At 40.2% G+C, this 18,072-nt stretch overlaps 1 protein-coding gene across 3 annotated transcripts in view; it reads left to right on the plus strand.

Moving 5' to 3' along the window:
• Positions 1–879: 879 nt before the first annotated feature.
• The window catches only part of srgap3 (SLIT-ROBO Rho GTPase activating protein 3), a 54,295-nt gene continuing 37,102 nt past the window's right edge, over positions 880–18,072 (plus strand). For all 3 annotated transcript variants that reach the window (XM_026167964.1, XM_026167965.1, XM_026167966.1), the window contains exons 1-2: positions 880–1,460; positions 16,284–16,479. In XM_026167964.1, the coding sequence (XP_026023749.1) occupies positions 1,265–1,460; positions 16,284–16,479 (392 nt within the window). In that variant the 5' untranslated portion in view covers positions 880–1,264. The remainder of the gene's footprint in view (positions 1,461–16,283; positions 16,480–18,072) is intronic.

Raw genomic sequence — 18,072 nt, forward strand, 5'->3', positions numbered from 1 at the left:
CTAACATGGACAAGAGGATGCATGCTGGCAACACAGTTTTTCTTTCACCAGCTAATGGCTTGTGTTCATTTATAGGTACCACATCAGTGCCGTCCTGATGTGTTATTGAGCTCTTTAAGGACCAGGCTTCTCACATTTCAAGGATTAACTCTCACAATCTCTTAAACAGTAGCCATGGTGAAAGTAGTGCAGAGATAAAAAAAAATAAAAAAAGAGGTTTCCATGCCAATGGCGATTGCTTGGTTAGGTTAGCACTGAAGCTGTGAGAACAACTGAAACAGGAGCCTGAAGGTGGAACACCTTTCCTGTTGATAATGATGCTCTGTGTGCATGCAAATGTTTGAGCAATAAGAACAGAACAACAATAACTGTCGGTAAAAAAAAAATGAAGGTGCGTGGATTACAAATGTGGTTGAATGAGGCTGCTCATGCTCTGAGGATATAAACCATTGTGTGGTTGCAGGGTTGGAAGTAGGCAGAAGTAGTTATAGTGAGGTCTCCAGGAAATAAAGATTTGAATTTATGGAAACATTGCTTTGTGTGTGTGTGTGTGTGTGTGTGTGTGTGTGTGTGTGTGTGTGTGTGTGTGTGTGTGTGTGTGTGTGTGGTCAGTACTACACAGTCACATTATGGGGGTAGCTCCATTCTTCTTAAGGAGAAGACATGGTTTAAAGCAAATAAGTAATGGTTAAAACTATAGTTTTTGTTTTCCGAACATTAATGTGTGCCAATGTGTGTCCCCTGAAGTCGTGGATAAACGTGTGTGTGTGAGAGAGAGAGAGAGCGAGAGAGAGGGGGCGGGTGGAAGAGGAAGGAGGGATGGATGATAATATGAAGGGGGCTCACGTGACAAGCTTTTAAATTCCTGTTTCCCTGCAGCGCAATTTGTCAGTCTGAATTGTGTGTGGCTGCTTCGCTCTTGGTACGCATGCCTGCTTATTTTGGACACAGGAGGTACTAGGACTTTCCTGCTGGAAACCTTCAGGCGTCTCCTTGTCCCCTTCATCATGTTGTTATTATAGTTTTCAGTCCGTTTGTGTGTGTGTTTTAATTCCCTCACCCTGCTGAAGGCTTTGAGTTTTTGAGCAGGAGGAGGAGGAGGACTCCTGGCAGCAGAGAAAGCAGTCAGAGAGAAGAATGCAACACCGGACTGCTGCTCAACTGTCATTTCTGCGATAGGGTGATTAAAAAGCTGAAGGAATACAACTGCGGGATACAATAGCACTGAGCCTCATTATTACTGTTTTTTCCCCCTTACCGATGCATGGTCACTAGAAAACAAAGGAGAAAAAAAAACGGAGGATCGCGTTGCAACGTTGCAAGTCGGAGATCAACTGCAGAGACCCCCCCAAAAGTCGTCGACGGACAGGGGCTCAACCCCATAACCCGAGGAACCATGTCATCCACGAGATTCAGAAAGGACAAGGAGATCATAGCGGAATATGAGACCCAAGTGAAAGGTGCGGTGTGAATCTGATGCCTGTGTCCGCTCAGTGCGGATTGTCTGTTCTCTCCTCGAGCCCGTTTTAATTGGCTCGAGCCCTGCACCCCTTTCCTCCTTTATTTGTATTTTTAAAATAGAAAAAATTCAAAGCAATATCCTTTATATTGCAAACCTTATAGCACAGATTGACTTCTCCCTCAAGATAACAAGCAAACCGTGACAGTCAAGTAAATGACAAGAGCAGCAGACTATAGTCTTCTCTCCCGTGTGCAAAGGCTTCTGTCATTAATTCACCATCAGCCAGTGGGATGTCTGTAAACTGAATGTTAATTTGTCATCATGTGGTTAGGGTCCAGATTCTGCACGCTTTGTTGTTGCTGGGTAAAATGATCCCTGTGCAAAGGATGGAGGTTGGAGACTGCTTTTATTATTGCACCTCATTCTTTCTGATTCTTGAGGGGGAAGCCTGTGTTTGGCTTGTTGTGGTTTGTGGTTGGATGATAGACTAATATTTAGGAATAGTAGGTTATATATTATAAATCCATATTCGGTGTGTTATAGGCTAATCTCATATGATGACATGGTGGCTTAGACTGAATGCACATAAGTACCTGCTCACCCTCCCCATGCTTTGCCTTTGATTCCTTGATGGTGCCTGTGGTTTGACTCACTGCTTTCACCTGACAACGTGGGTAACACACGCTCTTTGATTGCATGCCAGCCTTTATCTAAAACTCATCCGGCACTATAACACGAGCGTATTAGCATTTGCAGTGCAGTGTTTCTCTCACTGTGTGACACCTAGGCTCAGATGGACTCTGCTGGTTTTGGAGTGGTTCTGTACCATTTAATCCTGATTTAATAATTTAAAAGAAAAAATCAGAGGATAACCAGGGCAAATAGCTGAGGAATGAAGACATCAATTGAACACACAAGCATAGGGTGCTGACCATGATTGACTCTCGGGTTCAGTTTCAAGGCTGTAGGCTCACTGCTGGCACTCTCACTCTCTGTGGTTCCACTGGTGCTAAATGTCTGATGATCACCCTTTCAGTCGTGTACCTGTCTGGACCACTGGATGCTAAGTGTGAGAATCTACACTTGTCACATGGTGTTGAAAGTGGATCAGCGGATTCATTTATTTGTTTTGTTACTTTCAACCATTTTCTAACTCTTTTTTTACTGTTATTATGTTTTTTATTCTTTTGTCTTGTGGCCTTGGCTGATCATTGAAAAAAAAAACTGCTTGTACACAACTGAGCACTTATCTGATTCTCTTGCTTTCCTCTTTACCCAAGACATTTTCTGATAATTCAGGCGTCAGTTTAGTACTGTGACAGAATTGCTGCCGTTTCTTAGATCCAGGCCCTGTCTGCTGCCTCTTTGAATTAGACGGGGCCTTTCAGCTGCGTGAGAAGGAAGGATGTTAATTTATGATGAATGCTGCTTGTTTCTCATTCACAGCTGGTGTGTATCATAGCCTGCAGACAGAGAGGGCTCTGCTCTTGACATACACCGCCTCACAACAATGGTAATGTTATGAGCTGAACCTGGCAGTGAGCGCACGGTAATGAAATTCAGATTGAAAATCACTCCTGTCTTACTCTGAGTTATTGCTTAATGGCTAATGTGTACATGGCAGAAGGGGCCAGATCATCAGAGTGTCAGTGATGGGTTAATAACACGATGGCGGGGTTGCTTTATTATGTATGAGGGCTTATAGATGGGTGACAAAAAGATCATTTGGCTTCAGAAACAAAGAAGAAACCCCATCAGTAGGTTCACTGTGGCTCAGTACTGGGGTTGCTTAAATGTGACCGGTGCAGGGAGCTGGCATGTCGTATCAAAAGTTAATCTGTTAGAGTGCAACAAACTACTTTGCTAAAATCTTAACTCCTGCTATTAATGAATTCTTGACAACCCTTGAGGCCGGCTGCCAAAGCTGAGGCCTCTGAAGGACCTCTGTGAGACGGGGTTCACTTTGTTCAAGCTGTTCAGCTGGTAGATCTTGCATTAGCATGTCAATAGAGACGGTTCATACACTGCATTTACTGAGGAGTTTGGACTTTTGTAACTAACTGCCGTGTGGTTACTGGACTGCAGCTATTCTTCCTCCTGTTTGCCAGTTTTATAGGCAGTTTGTGAAGTGGGCTAAATCACCAGCAGCTGTCTTGACATTTACAATGGCAGCTTTAGGGATAAACCCATGCTCGTCTGTTATTATGTACACATAAAGGCTACTTTTGGCTGCTCCGTTATTCACAATGGGTCGCTGCAGCGGATAGCTCTGCACCTTTGATTTGGCAGCTTTTTTTTTTTTTTTTTTTTTTTACGCCCTTCCCAAGGCAACCCCCAAAGAGTTTGTGTCTCCTTCCAAGATGAAACTGGGATCTTTTGCTTGTTAAGCAAACATGTGAACAACTACACTTTTGAGCCACCGTTATTTTATATACATGTATGTTTTAAAAGCTTTGCAGTCATGACAATCATGAGTTAATTAGCTGGTGGTGATGAAATAGCTTTGAAGCCAAAAATTGAAAGTCAACAGCTGAGCACTGTTTTCACCGTGACTCATTTTTATTTAACTAGTCTGGTGTTTACACACACTCTCTCTCTCTCTCCCTCTCTCTCTCTCCCTCTTTCTTTTTGTGTGTGCTTTGACTTGTAGCAGGTCCTGTGTCTCCCAAAATCCAGCTCTGTAATAAATCACTAATTGGATGTCTCGCAGTGCATTTTACCGTGTTGCCTTTATTTGTCAAACTGTGCATTTAAATAATGCTGTCTTCTTGTATTTAACAGCTTAAACTCATGCATGGACAGTCTCTGAATGTCTGCAATGGTGACAGTATTGTTTTTTGTTCGTTTTTTTTTGGTCGGCCCGTCCATCCATCAAATAGTTTTGAACACAATGTCTCTGAAATGGTTTAAAGGACTTTCTTCAAATTTGGTTAATATTCTCATGCACTCGAGGATTAACTGATTTGTAGTTTGGTGGTTTGACCTTTTTGGTCATAACCTGAGAAAGAATTAATTATCAAAAAGATTCACTTGCACGTTGAGTAATATGGGGCTACAACTTTGTATTCTGCCATCTTCAGCCTCACTGAGCAAACATGAATTCACTTACTGCCTTTAATGAGGTTCTTTCAGTGTCTTCTCTTATATGCTGTGTTAGTCTGGACGGGCATGAATGTAAACTGAAACCTGACTGGTTTGCAGAGGCAAAGAAACGTGATGCTTTAATTCTAGTTTCATTTGATTTCTTAGTCTGGTAGCTTATATCCAAAGCGTCATATTTAACCTTTTAATGGTATGATGGTAGTCACTTCCAAGAAGTAACTAATGCCTTGCTCTTACACAAGCATCCGATTCATTACTGACAATACATCCACACACCGAACGGGCATTTAGACAGTGACACACTCACCAATGCTGAGATGGTGAAGTGTTATTGAGAGGAAGTAGAGTTTGAATGTGATGGAGCTTACCAAAGATTGGAACTGGTACCATTTGGTTCTAGTTGTTTAGTTTCCCTTGTCATGAACAGAGGAATTAATGCAAGCATGGTCTCATGGAAAATTTTAGTGGTCTACAGATGTACACAAGGTATGACAGCTCATGTTCATGCAGTACGTTTCAGGTGATTCTGAAAAGGAAGCATGGTTTACCACCTCTCGCTTCAAGTTTCTCTTTGCCGTTTGTTGCTAGCCTCTGCTAGTTTCATTCTACCTGACTGAACACAGTCAAGTTTAGACTCCCAAGCAGAACCTAATGAATACCTGAAAAGAATTTGACCAACATTCGCTACATCGTTTGTTACACAATGTGTTATGAAATATTTTTCTGTGTTTTTTGCAGAGCACAAACCTGTGTGCCTCATTTACAGATCAAGCACTGCATTGCAGTATACGGCAAGGTAATCACACACCTATATGTGTGTAATTGTGAGGTGTTATGATATATTATTGGCAGTTTAAGGTCAACAATTAGCTTCCAGATTAACACATGTGCTGTTACAAAACAGTTTTCACTGCTTGTGTGGAAATAAGACTTCAGTATGCCATGTGTTATGAAGCACCTTCTAATGAACCCCGAAGTGTTGCTTTGGTTAAACGCTGATGAGAATTCTGTGAGACACTAGGTGTGTCTCTTTTTGTTATTGCCCCAGGCCACAGACAGCTCTCTGCTGAGTGAGATACAAATCACTGTTCTGGTTGCTGTAGCTGAATTTGTTGCATTTGTGTATTGTTTTTGTCAGTCTGAAGATCAGAGTGTATTGTCATCATGCTTAGATTTGGTTAGTTACCTCTCAGCACCCTGCTGAGTAGCATGAGTGTGGCAGGGTGGAAACACACATGTAGGGAGATGAAGAAATGGTCTCACTGAGTCACTGGCTGAGGATCCTCCAGCTGCCCACTTGTTTGGCAAACCTGCTGAGCATTTGCAGAGCAAAAAACATCCACTAGATATTAAGGCTGAATAAAATTTGTGTGGGACAGCTTGTTTGTTGTGTGGTCCAATAAATCTTGGACTTCATTCAGGGTTGGTTTGTTTTCATGGAGTGGCAGTGAATAGTCAAACACACAGCTCATTCGCTTTCTTGTTTAGAGTTAGATAAGATGGTTTGTACAACTCTGTGTATGCTGGTGTAGTGTTAAGATCCCCAGACCAACAGGAGATCACAAACCCAGCTTCAGGGAGGTCACAAGCTCCTAGTGTGGGTCACAAGCCTGGCTTAATGGGCAGGTTATGTGAGGAAGTCTGCCAAATCAAACATGCAGGTCCATGCTCTGTGATGTGGTGACCCTTTGGGAAATGAGGGAGCACCTGAAAGTACCCTCTTCTCTATTTCTATGTATAAAGCTAGTTTAGATTAGCACATAAACTGGAAACAGCTTGGTTCTGTTCAAAACTAACAAAATATACACACTTGTGTCACTACTCATTAATTAACACATCAGATATTCTTTGGGAGGACAGTTTAGCTAAGAGAAGTTAGCGTGGTGCTAATTACTGCACAGATTTCCAAAACACTGCACTACTCCTTAAACTAATCTTCCAACATCCTTTTATGGCAGGCCACCAAGCCAATCTTAGCCATAATTATAGAATCAGCTAATCTCAGTGACAGGCCATGTTAGCTAAATGAGCTATCTCATTAAAGGCGCTCTCTTTAAGCTGCTTTTGCTGTGCACCTGCAAGCTGCTTTGCAACCCACATCCACCTACTACTTCACATGTGCTCGTGGAAGAACAAAGCCACGCTGCCACATATATAAATTGCTGCAGATGGAAACAAAATCATTTGTAAATAGTGCGTCTGACTGAAATGTGTTTTATCCTTTCAACATTTTATTGAATAAACCTGAAAAGAAAGCTGAGATTTTCTTTATTTTTTGCATTACTTATGACAATGACGCTAGTAACATTTAAGTATCATTTGTATCATGGCAAAATGCATGAAGTTAGGCATGTGATTATTATGTGTTGTGAGATTCTATTGCACATTGTGGGTGTCAAAACAATATAGAAAGTGAGAATGTAAAACAATAACTGTTTTACATAATGGAAAAAAAACACGCTATTGTAGCAGTTGAACTCTAACCCCGGGCATTGTATTTCAGTTGCTGTGCAGTCATACGTGTGTTGGATGGTATATGCACCTCAAACAACACTAAGAATAATGCAAAAGTCTACTGTTTGTAATGACAGATTGTTGAAGTCAGTAATTGTATATAACCCTGTGAATTTGAATCAGTGCATAATTTTGGTTGTTCACTCTATTTGTGTCCATAAGTAAGAAGTACAATATTCAGCACAAACTGTCCACTTGTGTTGCGTTCAGTGAACAGTATAATCATGTCATAATGAAGTTTTATCGTACTCGCTGTCACCAGAGTTTTGCTATAGAGCTTCCTCTTTGTTGACTCTTCTCTCGTCTCTATAAGCTCAGTATGATGAATGCAGCTGCCACTCGTTTAGCTGAGAGTTTGCTCTGTCCGTTTCACGGAAGACATAATCATCCTTTCATAAAATGCCTAACGTCCTGAGCAAAGATTATCATTCACTGCTGTCCCACAGTTTTTCAGTTCACGATGGTGTTGATGAACCAGACAAAGGTCCATTTAAACATGAAAAAGGTTTAATTTCCTTGTTAATGTGATGCCAGTCAGTGCATGATTTCATTTCTCAATTGATTCAGCTCTGAGAAGTATTTCTCAGTTAACACTGTATTACGAGTCCAGCAATGCACAACTGTTGCTTTTGGGAGATAAAAGCATACTGTAGTTGCAGTTTGTCCTCTATTTTCAGAAAGGCACAAACATGTCTTAAAGATCTTTGACGATTGCGTGCAGAATTTCAATGCTCTTATTTTTCTATTTTAAAAATTCCCACATGTCTAACTCAGGCAGTCAGAAAGGTGTGAATGCTGAGACTGAGTGTGTTTGGGTCACTTTGTAAACTCGCATTGCTGTTCCAGAGGTGAGTTATTGCTGATAGCAGTAGTCTTTACAAGAAAAATTTCAACATGCACTTCCTGCCAAGAGACAGTAACCTTAGAAACAGGCAGAAACAAGTTTGTGTAAAAATAACAAGTTTGAAAAAGTCACTAATGAAGTAATTAGTTCGGTTCTTGCCACTGCAGGTTTGGGACCTGTTAGATAACTTTATTCCATATTGGTGAAGCACATGTCCCACAGCAGACTTGAGATAATTAAACAGCGCACCTATTTCCAGCTAACAGATTGTAGCAGCATAAGTGGCACAGTTTCACGTGCTAATAGAAGCACAAAACTGTGGCTGCAACTACTGGTATTATATTTTTCCAGTACTAATTATCCTGGTAACCTAAAGTATAATTAAACTAAACTATCTTTAAATAGTTTGTTTTGTTTGACCACCAGTCCCAAACTCAGACATTAAGTTTAGAGCTTGGTTTTATGTGCAGACCCTTACTAATTTCAACCTATTTCTTAGTAGGTCATGAGCACATATTGATATTTTTTTCATGATAGCCAGCAAGACAATGAAACTCATGTGTTTCAGTTCTCATGAAATGAATGTTTCGAGATCTCTGAGAGGGGACTAGTCCCCCAGACCACCTTGGAAATTTATTTTTAAAGCAAATATAATATTATTTCTGTGTTTTAATCTGTCATCCATGCCCAGTTGTAGTTTGTTATAGTTTGTACAGTTCCTTAGGCCTCTCTGTAACTTATATTTTTCTTATTTCTTGTCTTCTCCTCATATTTATGTGCTCCTTGTGTATATATGGGTATTTAGAACCGCAAAGTGAACCAGAGTCAAATTCCTTGTATGTGTGTGCAAACTTGGCCAAATACAGATGATTCTGATAACTTATTCTTGTTGCCTAAACCTAACCAAACCGCAACAGAAAGTGAAAATAATCATTTATAGGGTAAAAAGTCATACATTGCTGCAGATTGCAATTTGAATTATGGTGATTCACCGCCGATAGTACCAGAAACTTTTACAGCTTTGATCAGTGTGTGACAGCTCTTCTTCACATGCATACACATAATGAACACAAGGAAAATTCATGTGCTGAACTCAAATCAAGTGATTAAATTGTGTGATTATTCCAGGAACTGTCTTAAGATGGTTTTGTTATTTGCTGTGTCACTTTAGACAAATAGAGAGCAAAAAAAAAAAAAATGCAGGTATTGCTTGATGTTTTTCTGTGATTGTAGCGTGTTTGATGTCTTGACAGTGAAACACCAAAATAACTCAAGAACTTTGACCTGAAAGTTGCAAAAAAAACAAGGGACTTATTTGGTTGTGGCTCACCAGAGAGTCTAGTTAAAGGCCAAACTAGATGACACATCTCCTCTCAAGTTCTGCCTTTTTTTTTTTGTCTTCCACTCTCAGTTTCAGCCAGTAAAGAAATGCAATACACTCATGTGTTTGCCTCAGAAGCCCACACCATCCAACGAAAGCTCGGTAATGTTGGAAGATTCCAATCAGTTAAGTTGCCCATTGTCTCAACTGTATTTAGAAATACTCTTTGAAATTGCCTCATCAACTTCATTTTCAGATTTTCTCTACTTGTCAGTGCACACGTGTCTCTTCATTCAATGCTGCCACCTATTCACACCCATCAAATCCCACCTTTCCTCCAATAAGCGTCTCCCCAGGGAATGGAACACGCCCATGTTGCCATGGCGACACCTCTCAGCCTGGTCCTGCAGAGCTGGATCACGGATACAGCAGATGATAGACAGCTCGACTCTGAGAGGGCGTGTGTCTCAAGCTTTCAGTTTCCCTGAAGTCTTAAATGATTTCCAGAAGTCTTTAGAGCGATCAGGAAGCCAGGGATGGTTTTCTTTGCTCTTTTTATAAAGCAACAGTTATAGTCTTTTTTTTTTTAATTGTTATCGTGTGTTCTCTTCAGTTTCAGAAGGGTTAAAAAAGACATTCTGCCCATTCAAATACAAAGTTATTATATCTAGTAATTGTTGCATAGAAAATGTTGATTTCCACAGTGGAGCATTTGACTGTAATAATGCAATGTAGTGGGAAAAAAATGCACGACACGAGGTAATTTGATAGATTCTTTTTCTTTAGAGCTGGATTGATTTTTAGTTTACTAGACAAAACATCCGGTGGAAAATACTATAAACCAGCAGATAATCAGGAAGGATGACTGACAAGTGACATCTTGCTGTAGGATACACCATCAGTTCCTCAGCCATTGATTGGACTCAGCTCCTGTTGTCTTATCTTTGTGGACATGTGCTGCAGCTTGTCTGTGCCGGAGACGAATCAGACGAGATAGAGACATACAGAGAAGAACCTGTGCTGACACTGGGAGCATGCCCTTGTGAATCCAAAATTGTGTTAATCATTAGAGGATTAAAACAGAACAGAAAAAAGGGGGATTAGTTCAACGACTGGAACTTGTATTATGAGACTCTGTGTGTGGGACAGATAGAGTGAAATAAGGTCTGTATAAGGGTTGCATTTGTCTGTTCTTTTCACACAAATTTGTCTCTGCTGTGTAGAGCCCAGATACTGCGGCGCTGAGTTGGGGATTAGAGAAATTTGGCTCAGAGTTGCCTTTGTGTGATGTCTATGTGTGTGTGTCTCATTTTTGTGTGTGTTTTACTGCATGGTGATCTGAACACCCAGGGACATTATTTTCAAAGCGTTTAATAGCTTCTGAGGCTCATTAAAATCTATAATTTATCCAAATTACGTTAGGAGACTCATAGTTCTTGCATCCTCAGACATTTTACCACTGCCTCATGTACTCGCCTGTAATTAACGACAAATAGAACATGTTCACTTTCAAACTTTTTATATGTGGGATTACGTTTTAGTTGTTATGTTACTCTTTAGGGAAATGACCAGTCTTTCCTGCTTCTCCTCAGTCACTTGGCTGCCCTGTGGAGCCCAGCCTTCCCTGCTGCCCTCAGGATGCTCTGCAGAAAATCCCTCTCATTCACTGCACTCCTATTTTATCTCCGCTTCATTGCGTCAAGGCGTCACGTGGCCCTCCCAAACGGCAGACTTGCAGTAAAATGCTCTGCCAATGCATCACCCCTGATGTCCTGTACTGGTTCTGGGAAGAGATGCAGGTTTTATTGATTGATTCATTTTATGTGGAAAAGGGTGATGTCTTATTCTCAGCTTAACATACAGAGGGAATGATGCCTTAAAAGAAATGTCAAAGTCCATTAAATGTGGATCAGCTTTACACTCATGCATATGTTTAGGACATTTTTGTCATTGTTTTGCACTGAGTTGTGTTTTGGTGACAGACATATTTAAGTTGCATCAGAAACCATGATTTCTGATCAGAGGGACTTTGTGGATAAAAATGTAAATCTTTGACAGTGCAGCCAGTTGTTTTGGCTAACTAAGCCTGCTGGAACAACACATTGGAACTGATGTGCAGTCAATGTGGATAAACTGGCCGCAGTCAGTGACCAGGTTATGTGTCAAGATTTGCCCATTATTGAATCATTGGAAAAAAAAATCATTATTCCTTATTGATTACTTTACTTCTGAGTACTACAAATCAGAAACTGGAATCTTTATAGAGCTAAGCCGGTGATTTTAAAAGTGTCATATTGCTGTCTTTGAATAGATTTTTTGTAATCTGTGTGCAGGGAGTCAACAGGAAGTCAAGTGGGTCAACTAGAGGATGTCTCTAATGCAGATGTTATTAAAAATATATGTAAATCTGGGCTTTAAATACATGTCATGCTCAGAACTATGTCACCAGAACCTTTAAACGCCACCCAAAATAGTCACAAATCAAATTTGTGTAATATAGCCATAGCACAAGCCGGTGGACATAAAAGCTTGAAAGGTGCAGATCATTTCATACACATTTTATTTGAACCAAACTTTTTACAGACATGCCACAATTCTGTTCATAGACGGTCAGTTTGGGATTCATTTTTTCTGTGCGGCTAAGAGTGATTACTAGAAAGATGCCCTTACTGTGTTGTTGCATAGCTGCCGGCACAGGATTTTGTCTGTAACGGGCCAAAGTTCAGGGATCTCCAACATCCTACTATTGTTTTTTGAAGATTTCCTGTTCTGTGAAGAGTTGAGTGTTCACTGTGCTTCAGTTCCCTTCCCTAAACGGTGTATAACAAGTTTCAGTGTCGAGCAGGTGCTATTCTGAAGGACCTGAACTTAAAATCATGAAGTCAGGAACATAAAGTATCTGCTGCTTCTATGTGCAAGTAGCAACTTTAGGAAATACAAAACAATTGCTCAAATGACTGCTAGAAGCTGCTACAAAAGGTAACTTAGTCCTGTGTTAAATCTCTAATTCCGAAGCAGAATTCAACATTTTTTTAGAATCAACTTTCACGGGGGAGAATTTTTTTGTATGTCAAACATCTAAAAATGTGCAAAGACGTGAATTTATGCATGCAGGAATTTTTAATGACAGGTGGATGCTGACACAGCCAGCTATCTGTTAACTTCACTTCAGCTCATTTGAATCATTGAAGTGGCTCTCTCAACTGTTTGTAGTGTTGGTGCCTTTTGGAGCATTTTTATGAAATTATCTGTAATAACCTGACTTGATGTGTAGTTAACTGTACTAAAAATGTTTCAAGGAGTTGGAAATTTGTGTGCTATTTTAGTCATATTATCACTATTCATGGATGTGTGACCGAATCTGTGGATGGCACGGAGCTAAGCTAGCTAGTGCTATTTTGCCATTTTGCGCTAGCAAATATGTTACATCTCTAGCTCCTATACATTGTTACTGTGCTATCAAATAACTGTATAATTGGACACCTAAAATGGATTTGTATTTTGTCACACCAACTATGGTATGAATGGATCTTGGTACATGCTCATATATCCAGGTAAACAAGTCCCAGACTGCAGCTACTCCCCAGCTGTATAGTATTCATAGCCACTGAATAACAGTCAGTGGCTGTTGAATCGTTTTACAACTGTAGAAGTATTTGATTTATTGACAGTTTCGTTGTGGTCCAACTCATGAACCGTGACAAAAGCTAAAGTAACCAGGGTGAAGCCAGCCAAACAAATAGCATGGTGGAGGCTGATGGGATGAGCAAAGTCTGAAATAACCAGCTCTTAAATGTGCCAGAGAAACCGGCCATGCACTCCCATTTGAACTGATTAACTCCACCTACTGGGAACTTGCAAGACAACACAGAAGGAGAAATGGGGAAGAACACAGGGCAACTGGGTGTACTGTGAAGTGAGATTAATGGGTTAGTGATCTATGTTGAACTTAAAGTCAGACTTAAACATGTCACAAACGTTTCTCTCCTCTTACCTGGCTAAATCACCATGGTAACTTATGATACAAATAATCTGGTAAGGAGCAGGTTAATGTTCAGAGGTTTATTTTGCAAGAAGAGCCACAGTTTCTCAAATTCCTTTATTTACAGCATGTTTTATCACAACTGAAACCCAGCTCTAAAGTTACAGCAGTGCAAACTGTGTATCCCATCATCACTGAAATTTGCATAAATGCAGCTGGCAATCCAAAAAACAAAAAAAAAGTGTAAATGTTTTTATTCTTAATTCTAACCTGCTGCTACGTCTGTTCCACACTGCTGGAAGTGGTAGAACACACACCAGGAACATCTGTTCAATCAATAAAATTCATTTCACATTGATCTGCCTTTTGGCTAGTAACCTTTAATATTTAAATTTATCCAGTTTAGTTTTTCACAGTTCTAATTAGCAGCTGCCACATTACAAATAAACTATAGGTCTGCGGGATAGATCGCCAGATTAGTGATTTTCTGCAGCATTTATCTCTTGTCTTATTTGCAACAGTGCTGCAGTTTTAATAATGATGAGAATAATAATAATGTAAACTTTATTGATCCTCGTGGGGAAATTCCTCTCTGCATTTAACCCATTCACTCAGTGAAGCAGTGAATGGGTTAAATGTTCTTTAAAGATATTTTTATGTTCTCACTGTTTTATCATCATTGATAACATTTCAGCTGATGTGACACTCGAAGGGGTCATTTAGTTTGGAAGAGTCACATGATGAGTGAGCACACAGAGCCTGAAGCAGAAAGCCCGGCTTAACAGAGACTTCTGAGAACCACCATCTGATCCCTGTTATCTCCAACTAGCATTTGAACTCTGTCAAGCCAGCTAACGCTGACACAGTCTGGTTGTGTTGAACTTCCTTCATGGTGTAGCCCTCAGGTTCAGCCAAGCCAGGAGGGCCATCACAGTTCGAGTATATAAATGTTCTTGAAAGCATTAGGGTTTGTGTGCCATACTAGTCACAGAGTATTTCATCTGGGCAATCCATAGTCTTTCAACAATTACATGGTAGAAAGACAAAGGATATCAGATATTACAGAAATGTATCTATCTAGCAAAAATATTAATGCGTTGTCTTTAAAACTGTAAGGAGGCATCTTTAAATTTACTGCACACACATATTCACAGCATTTTGCCAACCTCACAGACGGAAGCGAACTAAAGAAGGGTCCTTCTCTTTGAAGAAACCACAGCAAATCAAGCCATACTCAGTGTGCTGGAAATACTTAGGGAATAATTCTTCAATTGCTCATGGTTTCTCAGAGGGAAAGGCACACTTCTGGTGTGACCTATTTTTCCAATCTCATCTGTCAAAAGCAAGGCTGCAGCTGGTGGTTCCCTTTCTGTAAAAGAATGTTTTTAAAAGTCCTCCATGTCACTCACGCACATTGCTGTCACATTTTCCTCTGGCTTCTTTTTTCTTGCCTTGAATTCTTCTGCATTGTTTCTGTCTTCTGAAAGTAATATATATATATAAAAACATAACTGAATGTTTGGCAAAGCATTCCTGACAGAAGTGAAGTAGTAAAATACTGTATATCCCTGAGCTCTGATTCAGTTCCCACTAAAAACAGAGCTTTAAGCCCTGCTGAGAGAGAGAGAGGGAGGCCCCCTGGATAAAGGGGAGGGCTGGGACAATGGTTAACCACAGAGTGAAGCATGCCGCTTGAGGCTGAAGCCAGGCGGCACGACATCACAGGGAGAGCAAAGGCTCCCTGTGCACAGTGTTACGGTTTCCCCAGCAGTCAGAGCCAACATATATCCATGATGAGGGCTTTGCTGTCCAAATTACACCCTCAGCAGCATGAAAACACAGTCTGTGTCACTGCTGTGGTTTCACCATTCAGCTGGCAGTTCGTCTGCCTGCAGAGTGTCACTGACACGGCTTTGATACTGTACGTGTGCGATTCATCCTGCCTTCATTTTAAAGGTTATAACTTGCAGTGACTCATATTGTAAATAAGAGATGTTGCAACATGACATGCCTTGCATTAGGAAGTTCTTCTTCTTCTTCTTCTTCTTCTTCTTCTTCTTCTTCTTCTTTTAGCACATTTTCATGCAGAAAAAATAAAAGATCCTTTTGATTGGTGGAAAATCTTAATTGCCAAAAGTTAGCACAATGTGGCTCTTGGCTTTATTTAGTCATTATAGGTTAGGATGAAGTATTCACAAGAGAAACCTTGAAAGCTTAAAAATCTGTGGCAGCAGTACTGGTAGCTGTCATTTCATCATGTTTTGATACTCACTTCTTGAATCACACTGAGGGAAAAATAAAGTTAATTGAAAATATAGACGCATCAACAAAACTGGGATTTCTAGTAAAGGTTTCACATGGGTTCGTGGTGTTTTCTTCCTCTTTTCAAGTGAGATTCATCCTGTTTACTTGCGCTCCTTCCTTAACAGTATAATTTTATTCTACAGAATAGGCATTTTTCTGTTCCTGAGCTGAGGCGTCATTGTTGCTGATGACAGCACTACAAAGGGGAATTGAGTTTTGCTTGTGGCTCCCATGAAGGGTCTGTAGTCTGGCCGCTAACATCGTGTTCCTCTTGAGGCGAAATGTTGCTACTTAGTCCAAGTGGGGGAGTGAAGCGTTTCTCATTAATCTTCCTCCAAAGGTATTGTCAGGAAATGTTAGCATGCTAACATTTAGCATGCTAACTGAGGTCTGTAGAGTATGAGATATAGCGCTTAGTTTCCTCAGTTTCTTTGAGCACTGCACTGTCTGACATTAGGGTGAATTTCTTGGCACACCCACTCTGGGGAAGATTGTGTTAACTCACACCTCAATGCTCCAGACCAACAAACTGCCAAAACGTATTATTTATAGAGGTGGTTACTCCTGCTGATAATCAGTTAAACAGCATCGTTTACTTACTCTATTAATTCCTATGGAAGCAGTAATGGTTCACTTAGTTTTTTACAGTACTGCCTAGAGTCATATGAACATCTTATTTTTCACATTACTGTGCCTTAATTTTGTGTGTAAAAAGTCAATCAAACTCCTTTTTGTTTGGTGTTTTCTTGTACAGAGATCCGTAACCAGCTGGTGGAGCAGTTTAAATGCCTGGAGCAACAGTCTGAATCACGTATCCAGCTCCTGCAGGATCTGCAGGAGTTCTTCCGTCGCAAAGCAGAGATTGAACTGGAATACTCCCGCAGCTTGGAGAAACTGGCTGAGAGGTTCTCCTCGAAGATCCGCAGCTCCAGAGAACACCAACAGTTTAAGTGAGTTGAAGCATTTATAGCTGGTACTGTTTAATATATATTCTTCTGTGCATTGGAGTCTTTGTGTGTTGTTGATTGGAAGCAGGTGCACTATCATATTTTCTTTCCTTAATGTTGTCTAAGTTTTTGGCTTCTTGTTAGATTTGAATTTAAATGGCATTTCATGACCTACTTGCTTTATTTCCTTTATCATATGAAGGTCAAGTCACTTTTTCTCCTCACTAAACACTTCCTTCCTTGATGCTAATCACATTGCAGCATTATATAACAGAATGCTCCCATTTGTTTACGTGCTGTCAGGGAATGTCTCTTATTACAGTCTTCGCCTTTATGACAGCTTCAAAGGTCAGATTATTCTAGCTTCACAATGACTGCTCAGTTCATTAGAGGTTTCAACTCTTGAATGTTGGACATACTACACGCAGTTCACTTTTGCCACTATAATTGAGAACTTAGCTTTCTAACTTTTTATCGAAAATGTAAATTAAATGTGCATAAATGTGCTGAGTAGCAATAAATTAAAAGCCATTACATTTTTACCCTGATTGTGTATTGTTGTTACCCCATTGGCTGGGTGGGCAGGCGGACACCAGAGTTTGTGAATGTGATAATATGAGAACAAGGCGATGTAGGAGTTTTAAATTGATATCACCATACCATCTATGAGTTTGAATCCCAGTGACCATGACTTCAAGATCAGAGGTTAACTTTTTTAAAAGTCACCTAGGATTTTCAAATCAATACCATAGATGCATCTACTAGGAGTGGAGGCACTGGTGACTGCCAGTGTTTTTTAAAGACGGGTCACAGGAGGGAACATTATAAATCCTGTAGCCAAGTACAAAAGCAAAAAAGGCAAATATTGCTAAATGTCATCAGATCAAAATCAGACCTCATGCAGCTTTGACCTATTTAGATTTGAAGTTCTGAAAATACTGAAATGGATGCCAGTGAGGAAATAAGGAATCGTCTGGCCAGAGATTACCACAACACATTGGTGCATGACTCACGCAGGGCATGAAATTGAGTTCTGCTGCTCCCAAAATCAAGCACCTCAGGCGAGCAGGCAAGCTTAGTTCAGTTTGGTAATGGGAGCACTAACCCAGCTGTGATCTGGCAGCAGATCTCAGACATAAATCTGCACCAACATACGCAGTATGTAGTCAAATTCTAGCTTCTGATTCTTGCAAATGGGAACAACACAAATGGATTTCCAATATTTCCATAAGAAGGTCTGTTTAATTCTCAAAAGTTGATAAAGAAATATTAGTGTTTTGCCTGATTCTTAAAAATAAAACTGATTATTTTGTTCAGGTGTCAAAACCTTTTCGAGAGAGGTGTGTAAATATCCTGCATTTGACACATTAAGTGCAGCAGGCTATTAGTAATAACAGAATCAGTAGGTAAAGTACTGATTTCACAGAGTTAATACTGGTAGGGTTATGCTTTGATGTATTATTTATTGCATGTCATTGATGCATTACTGTGTAAGCAGCAATTGAATAATATAACTGGTCTTGGTAGCTGCAATGTAGTTGCACTAAAACTATTTCCTGTTTTGCTTTTTTTATCCTCTGAAAGTGTGAGTGCAAA

This window comes from Astatotilapia calliptera, chromosome 5, assembly GCF_900246225.1.
Source record: "Astatotilapia calliptera chromosome 5, fAstCal1.2, whole genome shotgun sequence".
NCBI lineage: Eukaryota > Metazoa > Chordata > Actinopteri > Cichliformes > Cichlidae > Astatotilapia > Astatotilapia calliptera.